The sequence below is a fragment of the Bos mutus genome, chromosome 9, assembly GCF_027580195.1.
Source record: "Bos mutus isolate GX-2022 chromosome 9, NWIPB_WYAK_1.1, whole genome shotgun sequence".
Lineage (NCBI taxonomy): Eukaryota > Metazoa > Chordata > Mammalia > Artiodactyla > Bovidae > Bos > Bos mutus.
This window is the reverse complement of record NC_091625.1, coordinates 65387195-65402377: the sequence shown is the minus strand read 5'-3', so window position 1 is coordinate 65402377 and position 15183 is coordinate 65387195. Positions and strand designations below refer to the sequence as shown.

Sequence of the window (15183 nt, the reverse complement as noted above, 5' to 3'; positions counted from 1 at the left end):
TCAGATGACATCTGTCTCAGTGATTAGCAGAGTGGCCAGCATGTGAAGAGGGCCAGGTAATGGTTTTATCATGATCTGGTCTCAAAAACCACCTTTCCTAAGGCAAAATGGATTGCTCAAAATCTGGTTTCTAGACTATTAGTCCTTCAATTCAGTTCAGTCCCTCAGTCATGTCCAACTCTTTGCGACCCCATGAATTGCAGCACGCCAGGCCTCCCTGGCATCACCAACTCCTGGAGTTCACCCAAACTCAGGTCCATCAAGTCGGTGATGCCCTCCAGCCATCTCATCCTCTGTCGTCCCCTTCTCCTCCTGCCCCCAATCCCTCCCAGCATCAGGGTCTTTTCCAATGAGTCAATTCTTCGCATGAGGTGGCCAAAGTATTGGAGTTTCAGCCTCAGCATCAGTCCTTCCAATAAACACCCAGGACTGGTCTCCTTTAGGATGGACTGGTTGGATCTCCTTGCAGTCCAAGGGACTCTCAGGAGTCTTCTGCAACACCACAGTTCAAAAGCATCAATTCTTCGGTGCTCAGCCTTCTTCACAGTCCAACTCTCACATCCATACATGACCACAGGAAAAACCACAGCCTTGACTAGACAGACCTTTGTTGGCAAAGTAATGTCTCTGCTTTTGAATATGCTATCTAGGTTGGTCATAACTTTCCTTCCAAGGAGTAAGCATCTTTTAATTTCATGGCTGCAGTCACCATCTGCAGTGATTTTGGAGCTCCAAAAAATAAAGTTTGACACTGTTTCTACTGTTTCCCCATCTATTTCCCATGAAGTGATGGGACCAGATGCCATGATCTTAGTTTTCTGAATGTTGAACTTTAAGCCAACTTTTTCACTCTCCACTTTCACTTTCATCAAGAGGCTTTTTAGTTCCTCTTCACTTTCTGCCATAAGGGTGGTGTTATCTGCATATCTGAGGTTATTGATATTTCTCCCACCAATCTTGATTCCACTTTGTGCTTCTTCCAGCCCAGCGTTTCTCATGATGTACTCGCATAGAAGTTAAATAAGCAGGGTGACAATATACAGCCTTGACATACACCTTTTCCTATTTGGAACCAGTCTGTTGTTCCATGTCTAATTCTAACTGCTGCTTCCTGACCTGCATATAGGTTTCTCAGGAGGCAGGTCAGGTGGTCTAGTATTCCCATCTCTTTCAGAATTTTCCACAGTTTATTGTGATCCACACAAAGGCTTTGGCATAGTCAATAAAGCAGAAATCGATGTTTTTCTGGAACTCTCTTGCTTTTTCCATGATCCAGTGGATGTTGGCAATTTGATCTCTGGTTCGTCTGCCTTTTCTAAAACCAGCTTGAACATCTGGAAGTTCACGGTTCACATATTGGTGAAGCCTGGCTTGGAGTAGGTTCTTAAAGGTAACACCATTTGCAAAGTTAACAGCAAATATTTCCATACCTGAAGACTGCTTTCATATTCATAAATGTACACAAATATGTACATCGATATGTATACAAATGCACAGATGTCAAGTGGAATATATCCAGATATAAATACTGATAATTTCATCTGCAAAATTTTCAGTTTTGCTTCCTCTGGTATTAAAAATCTAGATTAGATGTAAGCATATAAAGGTATACATATATATATACATACATTCTATGTATATTAAGAGACCACGTTTGGCAGAAAACAACAAAATTCTATAAAGCAATTATCCTTCATCTAAAATATAAATTTAAAAAGAAACTAGTTTTTAAAAATGGATTTAACATGTCTATAATTAATATATTCATTTAAATGTTAAGCAGTGTTTTCAATGTGATTTTGGTATTTTAAAATGTATACTACATTTTTGGTGGAAACCTAATTTTATTTCTATCTTCTTTAATCTGGCTTTTTAATATTCTTCTTTGGTCACTGTTATCAGTGTGGCTCTATCATACAAATAAAAAGAAAATCTCACTGGAAATTAAACTACTGAATATACCATTAAATAAGGTATATTTATGCTTATGTATAAATTTATATATTTATGTATATTTATGCATATATTTTTGAATATATATATATTCATGCTCATTAAATAAGAGCATGAATGAATACACATAACCTGAAATTTTCACTATTAACGTGCATACAATTAGCCCCACTTTTCCTTATGTACTATTTAGAAAAAAGGATGTTTTATTCTATAATCTATTTCAGAATATAGCTCAAAATGATTCTGAATATGTTGTGATATACCTTGATTATAAAATATATATTAAGACTTACAATCATTAGGATAGAAACATCTGCTCCTGAGAAGAGAGTAGGATTTGAAATGCATGTGTAGCAAACTATACAAAAATTAATGAATAATATTTTAGAAAGCTCTAATCCAATAAACCATTAAATTTTTAATGAAAGTGCTAGTAAAAGAGGGAGGCTACTTTTATAAACATTGTATTCCTGGTCAATGTGGGTCACCATTTCAAACCTTAATTTTGTCTTTAAGCATGTTTTATTTTTTACTCTTATATGTTTGGTTCCACAGTATTCTCTTAAAATTAAGTCATCTACTGGGGAAGTGGTTCCTTTGGTCTCTTCTCACAATTCTGGATGGCTTCTTCTACGTGGGCTAACCTAAGTCTTAAGCTGGGGGGAAAAAAGTCAAACAATCCTGGACTATAGTTATTTCAGAATATTTCTAGCTCTTCAAACCACCTCTTTCCTTCTCTTGTGGCCACTGAACCAAACTACCAAATCATACCTTTTAATCTAACAGGTCCTGTAAAATTAACAAAGTTAATTTTTTGCCCAGTTTTCCTTCTTCTTCTAAAATGGGGATAATATTCAGCCCAGTGATGACCTCACAGTTTCAGGTCTGTGATGGAATAATAGCTGTATATCTAAGTGTCACAACTACAGCATCATGTGCCCTTATGAACAGGGCTGAAGTTCTAATTTTGTTTTAATACTTAGTTATGAATACAAACACTACATTACAGAAGGTTTTAAAAACATAAGGAAAAAGTTAATTAGTATTCCTACTTACAAAATAACTACTACAATGAAAAAGAAAAAACTTTATCCTAATAAGTGTCACTATACAGTTTTTGAAAAAAGTCTCCCAGCCACACTGACCATGACATGAGTATTTTATTTCTAAGTCTAAACAGTGACAGAGGAGCGTGGCGGACTATAGTCCACAGGGTTGCAAAGAGCTGGACACAACTGAGTGTGCACACACACAAATAGTGTGAGCGAGAGCTCCAAACTGTGGCCAGCTCTCTGGGAGGCTGGATGTTCGGTTTCCAGAGCATCCCACAAGACTTCTCAAGCGCTACTAACACACTCCCAACTGGAGGGTCTCCTACCCCGCCCTCCTCTCTCACCTATCCTTCTTCAGGAGAAAGTATCCTAGCTCTACATCCCAAGTGTCAGACTTCTGTTTCTTTCTTCCTGGATGTCAAACAGAGTTGGGATGCAAACAACCTTTCATCAGTAGGTCTACCACCTAATGAGACACATGACTTTAAAAATTTCTTTATTCACAGAACCGCAGATTATATAAAATGACTTTCTTTCCTGCTTTTATTGTTACTTTGAATACTATATTCAAAGTTGAAAGCAGAGGCAGTTCTATATTAAAATGAGTAAGAGCAAAAACTTGCAAGTTGATTACATTGTATAGAAACTTCTAAAACAAAAAACAAAAATGCACTGTATATAAAATATCTTAATGAAAATTTACCCTGAACACATACCTGTCGCTCTAGATCCTGAATTCTTTTGGTATCAGCTGCTTTTTCTTTTAAACGTATCTTCTGCTGGATGGATGGATTTCCAGATTCAGCTTTCAGCTTCTCAACCTACCAAAAAGGAAAGACCATGTTAAGAAACTTACACTTGAAACACAGACCTCAAGAGGGAAGCATGATGGGAGTTCATTTTAGGGCACTGTGCTGGAGACAGAGAGCAAACAAGACAAGCCAGAAGCCTGCTTTCACGGGGCTTATGTCCTAATGGAAGGAGAGCTCTGATGAGCTAATGAAGTAAATCAGTAACTTCTGAGCATGACAAGTGCTGCTAAGTCGCTTCAGTCGTGTCCGATTCTGTGCAACCCCTTAGACGGCAGTCCACCAGGCCCCACCGTCCCTGGGATTCTCCAGGCAAGAACATTGGAGTGGGTTGCCATTTCCTTCTCCAATGCATGAAAGTGAAAAGTGAAAGTGAAGTCGCTCAGTCGTGTCTGACTCTTAGCGACCCCATGGACTGCAGCCTACCAGGCTCCTCCGTCCATGGGATTTTCCAGGCAAGAGTACTGCAGTGGGGTGCCATTGCCTTCTCTGGAGCATGACAAGTACTACAAAGAAAATAAAGTAAAAGAATGAGAAAGAAAGAGTCAGAAGGGGGCAGGACTGGTAGCTGTATTAGATAAAGAGGTTATGAAGCTCTTTCTGGGGAGTAGAAATCAGAGCTGAAACAGAGAGTGAGACATGGGAAGAATGCAGGCCAGGCCTCTTCAGGCCAAAGTGACAAGTGGACTGGGCATGGTATAGAATTTGCATGTAACTCCTGTATACTTTAAATCATCTCTACATTGGGCTTCCCTGGTGGCTCAGATAGTAAAGAATCTGCCTGCAATGCAGGAGACTTGGGTTCAATCCCTGGGTTGGGAAGGACCCTTGGAGAAGGAAATGGCAAACTCCAGGATTTTTGCCTGGAGAATTCCATGGACAGAGGAGCCTAGTGGGCCACATACAGTCCATGGGGTCGCAAAGAGTCAGACATGACTGAGCAACTTTCAGTTTTTTCCTATATACTTTATCTCTAGATTATTTATAATACCTAAAACAATGTAAATGCTATGAAAATAGTTTCCACTGCACAGCAAATTTTGCTTTTTGACATTCTGTTTTTTCTGAATATTTTTAATCCATGGTTGACTGAATCTGCTGGATAGGGAACTTGAGGATACAGAGAGCTGCCTGTATTCTCAGTTTAATCTAAAACAGACTACACAAATAAACACAAACCGAAGTCCACCTGACCACTGTAATTAAAAGAATTTCAAGTAGATTGACTCAATGACACAAGCCTATGAAGGAGTGTTGACGATAACAGGGTTCATCTATAGAAACACATTCTGAAATGATCTGTTACCTCAAGTTTCAGCTTCTTAATTTCTTCATTTGCTTCTTTAAGCCGAACTGCATCTTTATCTAGAAGTTCCTGATTTTCGGCATACCACTGTAATCTTTTTTGCAGACGACTGATTTCTTGTTTATGGGTTTCTTCTATAATTTTTATTTCATATAATTTTTCACCTATAAGATCAAGTAATTCAATAACTCGATTATAATTTTTCAAAATGTGGAAATAAACTAAAAGATTTTAAATGAAAACCAATACCTCTCTAATGCAAGCACTTATTAAGAAAGAGGCAAAAAACTTGTTTTTTTGTAAGGCTGTGTCCACTTTAGTGTATTAGTGAAGGAGGATGAAGACTGCTCATAGTCCACATCATCAAACTTGTAGCAAAGCTGGAATCTAGAAATTCTTGATTAATAGTTTTCCCAATGACTTTCATTATAAAAGTAAAGTCGTTTCTATGAAAATAAATGTAGGACTCTGGGCCTCTCCATTTCTTTACCTATGAATCTCTCTGTCAGAACCCAGCTCAAATGCCACTCTTCTCTGAAATCCTCATTAGCATCCTCATGTTTATTTCTAATTTTTTTAATATTAAACTTTTCTGCTTTCTTATTTTACTCTCCTTTGTTTTCCCTGGTGAGGTACGCTGTATCCATCTTTGTGTTTTCTACAACATAGTACAATGTTATTTGTTCATTTGGCAAATACCTGAGAGCATATGTTTCAGACTCAGAGATAAAAAGAGGGACTATACCCTGAAAAGTCACAGTCCACCTGAGATGACTATAAACAACTAAGTATGTGATGCCACAAACTCAAAATAATCCATGACTTTCTTTGATCTTGTAAACATTGATGCTAAAACCAATCAAATGCACATACCTATTAATAACTAATATTTTAAAAGCTTCTAAAATTATAATACACTTCAAGGAATAGCATTTTGATTATACTATCCAACTGCTATTACTTAACTCAAGATGAGAACAGTTAAGAGTATAAAGGTAAACTGTTTCAGCTCCGACTTTTACCTGTAGCATAAGCAATCTGGTCTTTGGCTTGGTCTCTCTCTTTCTTCACTTTTTCCAAGTCTACTTCAAGAGCTTGTTTGTCCTGCTTCAGTCTTTTGATGTCTTCCAACAAACTGTTCTTTTCTTTCTAGATATTCATAAAAATACAGAAGCAAATTATTTCCAACCACAATCAATTGTAGAATAGTGTCTCTTTCACCCAATTCATCATAAAGACTGCTAATTATTTTTCTTAAATTTCAGCTTGATTTTATCACTATTCCCCTTCCAGTGATACAAGCTCCCCAGAGCCTCCGAGAATCAGTTCTCATCACTTAACACAGCTTCCAGGCCCCTTCCAATCTCTTTTCTTACTGCTCCTGGGTTTCTCCACCCTCCTAACCAGGCTGCCTCTTCCACCCTCAGCACCTACAATCTGTTCTCCCAGGAACCAGAGGAACTGCCTTCAGGAGTCAGTTAATATCATTTCTTGGTCTGAAACTCTCTGGTGGCTCCCACCTCTTTTAGGGGAAACCTACAGCTCTTACCATGACCTTCAGCGTCACAGAACCCAGGCTTGCCCACTCCTCGGACGCATGGCCTGCAAACTCCCCCTCCCACTGCACGCCTACAGAGACCTCCTAGCTGTTCTTTGAACCTGCCCAGCATGTTCCTGCCTCAAGGTATTGGCCCTTACTGTTCCCTCTACCCTCAGACAGCCAAGTGGCTTGCTCCTTCACTTTATCAGGATTTCTGCTCAAATGAAGCCCCAGGAAGGCCTTGTCTGGTCACTCTAAACTAGAAACCCCCACCCTGGTCCCCAGGTGTATGGCTTTACTTTCCTCTCACATACTCATCACCACCTGACATATTATATATTTACTTGAAAGCAGAACTTTATTTTTCTCATCCTTGTATCACAAAGGCAAAAACTATGCTTGACACAAGTTAAATTCTCAATGTGCTGTACATGCCATACTCAACAGCCCTTACTCCTAGCCTTGACAGAGTCATATTTACCTTTCAAAGTATAGTTCAAATGAGGCTCTTCCTGATAAACCCCACCCCTGCATTCCCACAAACTTCCAGTGTACCTGGAAGTACAGCATTTATTACTCTGTTTCATGTGACACTGATCTGTATTACCTGCCTTTTCTCTTTATTAGGCTGAAAGCTCTTTGGGGATATCAAGACTGATTTTACTACTTGTTTACTTCATGGCACCAGGCACATGGCAGGTACTCAGTAAGTGCACACTCAACTCAGCTGATAACTACTGAAGAAATCCCTGTATTCAAGGTGGTACACTTGGCAAGTTCAGTGTCTAGAGGAAAATTCTTAGAAACTTTATCACATTACCTTACAATTTAAAATCCAGGCTTATGAAGAAAATAAATCCACCCCTAAGGCCTTGTATTAATATAATCGTGGTTTTAGCGGCATCATTTCACTGTTTAATCTTTTGTGTGATCTTCTGTAGATGTCTTTTCAGGAGAATGCTGAGTTTCTTCAAGAATTTACTGTGCGGACACTTGGAGGCCTCTGTCTATCTCTCTGACCCTCTTTTCCATCACTCTTGTCCTTACTCACCCACTCGTTCCTCAGAGGCTTCCGAGGCACCATGTCCCTGTATGGAAGGCTCGGTCTTTGCACAGTGAGTGGCTGCTCCTCCTCAGCTCCTGACACAGACACAACTTTCTCAGGAGCGCCTCCTTGCTTGCTCACCCACGCTGCTGAGAGCTGCCTAACCCCTGCCCTGCCTACCACTAGTCTCTGTTCTTATTTTTCTCAAAGAACTTAACCTCCATGTGCACCTATTTCTTGCTCACTTATCTGTCTTCCCTGGTTGAATACACGTTCCTAGTGAGCAAGGTACAGGCCTGTCTTGTTTACCTGCCATTTTTCCACAGGCAAGAGGAGTTCCTAAGTGACTGCTGAGCTGCAGTCAGCTTCATCCTCCTCCTCATCGTGGGAAACTAGAAGCTAAGGGCTCAAGATCTTTGCTTTCAGTATGTGTCCATCCATAGTTTACAAAGAACCAGCTCACATTTTATGACTACACTAATGGGTATTAATTTTTAAGTAGGTTTGACATGAACATTATACTACAGATTTATCCCAGTATGAATTTTTGCTCTAAAACTATTTAAACTCAGAAAACCAGACATAATGGCATTCCATCTTTTGGTATTTGCACAAATAACCACATCCCCAAATAACTTTTACCTTTAACTAACACATTTCTTTTAAGGTGTTCCTGCCTTTGGTACTTTCACCATGATGGGCTTGGATGTAGATTTTTACTTATGTATCCTGAGCAGGACTCACTGTATTTCCTGAATTTGAGAATTCATCTTTTATAATTTCTAGAAAATTCCTGGCCATTACTTTATAAAAACATTTAATTACATATTATAGCATCTCCTATTTCTGTTATTTTCTATTTCTCTATTTCGTGTGTTTCAGTCTAAGTTCTCTTAGGTCTATCTTCCAGTTGACTACTTTCTTCTTAATTACATCTGATCATCTATTTAACTTTTCTACTTATTCTCTTTATTTTTCTCTGAATTTCCCTGGTCTGTTTTGTTCCTTCCTCACATTGAATTTCTCACTTATTCTGTATATTTAATCATTTAAAATGCATTTAATTTATAGTCTACTCAATAATCCCACTGCTAACTCACTTCAGTCGTGTCCAACTCTGTGCGATCCCATAGATGGAAGCCAACCAGGCTCCCCCATCCCTGGGATTTTCCAGGCAAGAGTACTGGAGTGGGTTGCCATTTCCTTCTCCAATGCATGAAAGTGAAAGTGAAGTCGCTCAGCCATGTCCGACTCTTAGCGACCTCATGGACTGCAGCCTACCAGGCTCCGACACCCATGGGATTTTCCAGGCAAGAGTACTGGAGTGGGGTGCCATTGGCTTCTCCAACTCAATAATCCTACTGGGGTTTTAATCCTGTTTATTAAGTTACCCCATGCCTACTCATGGTGGGTTGTTTCCCTGGATTTTGTAATTTTGCATTGCAAGTGTACTGTCAACATGATTTAATCTGTAGGAATACTGTGTGAACTGGGTTAAGAGTGGACACTCTTAAGAGTGTTTTGCACGTGTTTCTTCTAGACATACTTAAGATGACTGCTGACTGAGGATCATTTTATGGTTTTTTTTCTTCCCCCAGATTGAGCATGACCCACCTTTGAAAGTGAAAGTCACCTAGTCGTGTCCGACTCTTTGCGATCCCATGGACTGTACAGTCATGGAATTCTCCAGGCCAGAATACTGGAGTGGGTAGCCTTTCCCTTCTCCTGGGGATATTCCCAACCCAGGGATCGAACCCAGGTCTCCCACATCGCAGGCAGACTCTTTACCGGCTGAGCCAAAGGGAAGCCAAGAATACTGGAGTGGGTAGCCTATCCCTTCTCCAGCAAATCTTCCCGACCCAGGAATCGAACTGGGATCTCCTGCACTGCAGGTGGATTCTTTACCAACTGAGCTATGAGGGAAGCCCGACCCACCCTTGAAGGTAGTGTCAATTCAAATACTAAAACACAAATGAAAGGAGAAGGGATGACATCTATACTGAATAATCAATAAAGCACTGAGAAGATGAGATCTTTTCCCCCTCTCTTTCTATAGATACCAAGTTAAGAGAGAGAAGCTTTCTCGACATTTCAGTCCCTTCTGAAAGTGGGTCAGTTTTTTCCTAAAACACTTTTTTACTGAAGGATATGGCCCTGTGCAGTCCTGGGGTCCTATCTCCACTTTGTTGTTCAAGCTCAAGGCTTGTGGTTACTGAGCTGACAGCCCAGGAGCAATGCTTACTGCTAGCTCTGTTTCTGACCCGAGAAGTTCACTTTACTTTCTTGAGAGTTGGGTTATGTAATTTACAAGATGTTAATTATATTTTAGCCAGTATGTTCTGGTGATTTCAGTGTCAGTTTTGGTTTCCCATTTGTTCAAAAATGAGTCCAAAACCGCACTTTTAAAAGGTCACTAATAACAGCCTTCAAGTGAAGTTAATGCTGTGGTCACAACCTAATCATGCTTTCCCAAGCCTTCATAAACTACAGTAATTTCTCTCTTAACTTGCTAGTTTTTGAGGCCCACTGATAAGTGAAGGTGTCCAATCATTTATTCTTTCTATTTATCTGCTTACCAATCTAATCATTCTGTACCCACATGCATCTTAAGGAAGTTCTCTAATGGGTTCATATTTGAAGCTTCATTTTATATACTGCAAAAACCTGTCAAATATCAACTACTGAACTCTGGCATGTTTAAATTTCTGTGTAGCCTAACTTTATGTAATAAATTTCTAATTAGAAAGTGACATGCAATTGGAATTATTCTAATGTGCATAATCGTTGAAATAGATTCAAAGTACTTAATGGGAGGGAGTGGGGAAAGCTAACTGCCCTTCCACAGGAGCTGTCTGTGGCAGTGGTTTTGAGTGTTACAGTGACGGGTGGGTGCCACAAGCATAGTTCTTGAGGACAGGAGTGATAAAAACCAAGCAATGCATAAAACTGTTCTGCTTAAGACAGAAATAATCTGCCCTAAATTCCCAAACTTTTCCCATTGGTAAACACTGCTTTAGGAAATTCTAGGCCATATGCTTTATAGTACAATTCAGTAAAAATAAAGAAAAAAATTATGTAGCAGATATTGCATTTCACCGCTCTGTCAGGCATATCAGATACAAATTCTTCAGATATAGTCTCAGCCCCTCTTAAGTGTACAGCCCACTTAGGAAGACTGAGGAAAAGTCAACTCACTTTTTAAGGTGAATGATCACTTTCAAATTGTTTTCCTATTTCAGCCCTCCATTTTCAAAGAGGAGTTTGTTTGAAGTTAGGTATGTACACGCATGCATGTTCAGCCACTTCAGTCGTGTCCAACTCTTGGCGACCCTATGGACTGTAGCCCCTCAAGCTCCTCTGTCCATGGGATTCTCCAGGCAAGAATACTGGAGTGGGCTGCCATGCCCTCCTCCAAGGGATCTTCCCTAAATAAGGCTCTGCCTCCAACATGACTCCACATGATAAATGCCTGATGAGAGGTTGGATAATAAAAGATGCCATCTATAACCAGTATCACATTGTTTCCTCTATATTGAGGTCACAGGTATTTCAATGCTAATCTTAGGTATTTCCTAGTTTTTAATTGGTATGAAATTTATAAGCAGATTTATTCATAAGTTACAAAAGCAGATTTTTCTTTTTTACACACATAAGGATTTTTATAACACACTTTCCTGTTGCTAATGGTTAAAATCCTTATGTACCTTACCTGTGCTGCCCGTAGTTCTGCTAACAGATCTGTAAAATTTTGATTTTTGGTGGGCTCTGAATCTTCAACTGCTTGAGACAGGAAACGACTTCTGTGCATCTGTTCTCTGATTTATTTTGAAAATAAATACATATATGTTTACAATGTCCTCCTTTAAGTACAAAATATTCGATTCTTAAAAATTAAAAACTCTTTGCACATCAAAACTGAGTCTCTGAAGATAAACAGTTCATTTGCACTAAAGAATACAATACTGAAATGTTAGAAGAGGAGTATACTTTAAGGGAAATGTTTATGTATAATCTAAAAGAATTGAAACTCTAAGAGTATTGGTGTATTTGTAATATAAAAACATTTCTTGCCAATTTTCAGAAAAAAGAAAATCAATGTCTGGGAAAGACTTCCTGCATTGCATTTCCCCTGTGGTGTTCTGTAGTCCTTGTCATATCACTCTAGACTCCTTTCTGAGAAACACAAATTGCCAATCATACCCATGGAAACAAACAAATAAAACCAAATACAATCTACTACTGGTTCCTTCAAGTCAGTTTTTCTTTTTCTTTTTTTTCCAGGGAACATTATACAAGGAGTTTAGGAATCTGTACATGATCATCTGTCTAAAGAAACAATTTATTCCATTGTGGAAATTCATTTAGAGCCTCAGGTTTGGAGCCAGGAATAGATCTTCTCTTTTAGAAGCCAGGCAATATAAGATATAAAATTTTAAAATATATTATTGAAGCATCTGGGAAGAAAGCAGATGTAGAAGCCCTGAGGCATTAGAACTATGCAGATTATTAGCTCTGCCATGGGGATCACACTTACCAGGAGAAAGGGGTGACCCCCCAATTTATACAAAAGTGCCTTCAACTTGCCAACCTGTGTACTTTCTAGCTTTGTCTGCTACAAGGTGTGCCTTTTTCTACTGTGCATGAAAGATCAGTGTGAGCTAACAGCAGCCTTGTCTCTTATGCCCTAAATTATCTTGCAAAAAATGGAAGTAGTATGTAAATAAACATAATGTACATGACATTCACAGTCCAAGATGTTTCTTCGGATAGTAGTTCTATCTGAGATTTCAGGTGTTTAGGTGAAATGATGCACAGCTGGCAGTCACTTCCTAAAAGAAGATAGAACCCTAGCCTCCCCATGTTTGGTGGTTCAGCTCTTTCACTTAGTATATTAAAGATGGACAGAGTAACATCCCAAAGACCTTACAGTCTGAAGTATGACTGGTTCCTAAGTGGGTGCTAGCGCTCTGTCAGCCTGCCGTGGTATGTTTATTGTAATAACTCCCAGGTTCTTTCTCTGGAGAAATTTCCTTGCCAAACAGCAGCTCCTGCCCCCTGCCCCAGAGGATACCCGCAAGCTGCTTCCTGGGACCCACTTCATCCAGTGACAGACTGCCTTGAGGGGTTCAAAGGGCTGTTCTCCACTTGACTCAAGTAGGGACCAACTATGTAATGAAATCTGTTCTCCTCCATGTCCTGGTGAGAGTGGAATGAAGCCAGCCTCCAGCCGAAACCCAGTCTCACTGATTTTCCCGCTCACCATCCACCCCAATCCTCACCTCATCTCGCTTCTCTTGCCCCTTGTCCTAAGAGTTATCTTCCAGAAAAGCACCTCCACAAAGATCCCCATCTCAAGCTCTACTTGTATGCAATCTGACCTAACACAGTAAATAATACTGTAGTTTATTATTATTTACTATTATTATATTATCTAAGTATCTCAGATTTAAAAGGAATAATTCAGTTTCCTGAAATTGATGTGAAATTCTAATACCAATATGCTGAAAATACTAAAGTATGTACTGATCACTGAACACCAAAGAGAATCACTGAATATGAAAAATGTAAAAGTTACAAAACTGTAAATCAGTGTACAACTTCTAAAATTTCTAAGTATAACTAAATGTATTATTAATATAATAATAAAATGCTTAGAAATAGTCAAAGTATATTTGATCTTAAGAATTTAAAAAGGACTTACTTTAAGGCAGCTAATTCACTGAATAAACTCTGGTTTTCCTTGAACATTCGCTCCTCATTTTTTTTGTTTTGTTCTTGGAGATCTTTCACTTGATTATACAATTTTTCATTTTCCTTTTTATAAACAGAAAATTACATTTTAGTTAAAAACCAGTAGTACTTACATAAGTTTATTTGCTTATAAAAGATGTATCCTTTAAGCAATTTTAAAGGCTTTTCAATTTCTTCAGTTTTTGAGTAAGCAAAATCTTTTTCTAACTTTTTGTCTCAGAAGAAAATCTGTAAACCGAGAACAGTTCTTTCTAAAATGTTCAAAATCATTAGTTGAAAAAAAAATTCCCCAAATCAAAGAGCCCATCAGAGTAATGTACTGCATTTCACGCGAGTAAATGGACCAGTGACTGCAGGAAGAACCACATCCTGACTTGTGTGCTGTTTGGGGCTGTCTGCACACTCTTTTTCTTGCTTTTGGCCCATCTTTCTGCAGTGAGGTGACTGGACATAGCCGCAGTGGGTATCTGTGTTTGTTTCTGGAACTTTATGTGAGCAGGGAGTTAGAGACTGGGTGCTTCTGGAAGATCAGGGCAGTGAGTGTATAGACTAGACCCAGTACAACATCTGGCTTGAGTGAAAGAGGGACTCAAACAGTGAGGATAGGGGAGAAAGTACCCATCTGTGCTCAGATGCTCTGGCTTATTAACCTCTTTAAAATCAAGAAATTGATGAAAACCAAGGACCACTGAGGATTTCATGAAAACCATGAACTGTCTCACCATGTCTGGCCCAGTGCCTGACACACAGTTTGTGGCTGATTTTCAGCAGAATTAATGAAACTCAGAAAAACACATACATACATAGACACATCAATTTCATGTTATCTTTATGGGAGTGGGTGGTTGGCAAAAGCATAGGTCTGTGAAATCCTGCTTTAAAACCCATGCTGTGTATATAGCAAGCTCAGAATGGCAGGGAGGGTTTGGAAGGTTCTAACTAACTCCAGGATGGGGTATCTTGCAAAATCCATACTATTTCATTTACAGCTGGAATATCTGGGGACTTCTCAGGTGGTTCAGTGGTTAAGATTCTGCCTGTGTTCCCAACTCAGGGGCCTTGGGTTCAATCCCTGGTCAGGGAACTAGATCCCATGGGCCGCAATGAAGAGTTCACATGCCGCAACTAAAGATCACACATGCTGCAAAGAAGATCAAAGGTCCTGAGTGCCCCAACTGAGACCAGTGAAAAAATAAATATATACTAAAAAGAAAAGCTGTAATTTCTGATGTGATAATGCTTTCTTCGGATGTCCCCAGAATGAAAATGCTTATTATTGTGAGGCTGGATGCTTAGGTTACAGTTGTCAAAAGAGGAAAAAGGAGTAAGACAGAGGAAAAGGATAGAGAAGTTAAAAAAAAAAAAAAGTGGTCAGGAGGAACTAAGACAAGTCTCATGCTGGAACATAGCCAAACCTGCCCCGGCTGACTGTCAACACCACCAAGACTCTGTCATCACAGAGAACAAATGTATGGCTTCCGCAGAACATACACATTTTCTCCCATTTAATTCATTTTTTAGTTTTACTCTCAAGGCATTGGCAATTGATTTCAGATTTATAGTTCTCAATATAGTATCAAAACTAGCCAATATTATCTATGGGAAAAAAAAAAAGATCCCCTGGAGAAGGGAGTGGCAACCCACTCCGTATTCTTGCCTAGAGAATACCAAGGACAAAGGAGCCTGACAGGCTACAGTCCCTGGAGCTGGAAAGATCTGGACAC

At 39.2% G+C, this 15183-nt stretch overlaps 1 protein-coding gene across 2 annotated transcripts in view; it reads right to left on the bottom strand.

Annotated features, from left to right (window-relative positions):
- CEP162 (centrosomal protein 162) overlaps positions 1-15183 on the bottom strand; it is a 93669-nt gene that overhangs the window by 21138 nt on the left and 57348 nt on the right. For both annotated transcript variants that reach the window (XM_005897597.3, XM_070376640.1), the window contains 5 exons: positions 13410-13522; positions 11418-11523; positions 6146-6272; positions 5124-5287; positions 3725-3829 (listed from right to left, as the gene is read on the bottom strand). In XM_005897597.3, the coding sequence (XP_005897659.2) occupies positions 3725-3829; positions 5124-5287; positions 6146-6272; positions 11418-11523; positions 13410-13522 (615 nt within the window). The remainder of the gene's footprint in view (positions 1-3724; positions 3830-5123; positions 5288-6145; positions 6273-11417; positions 11524-13409; positions 13523-15183) is intronic.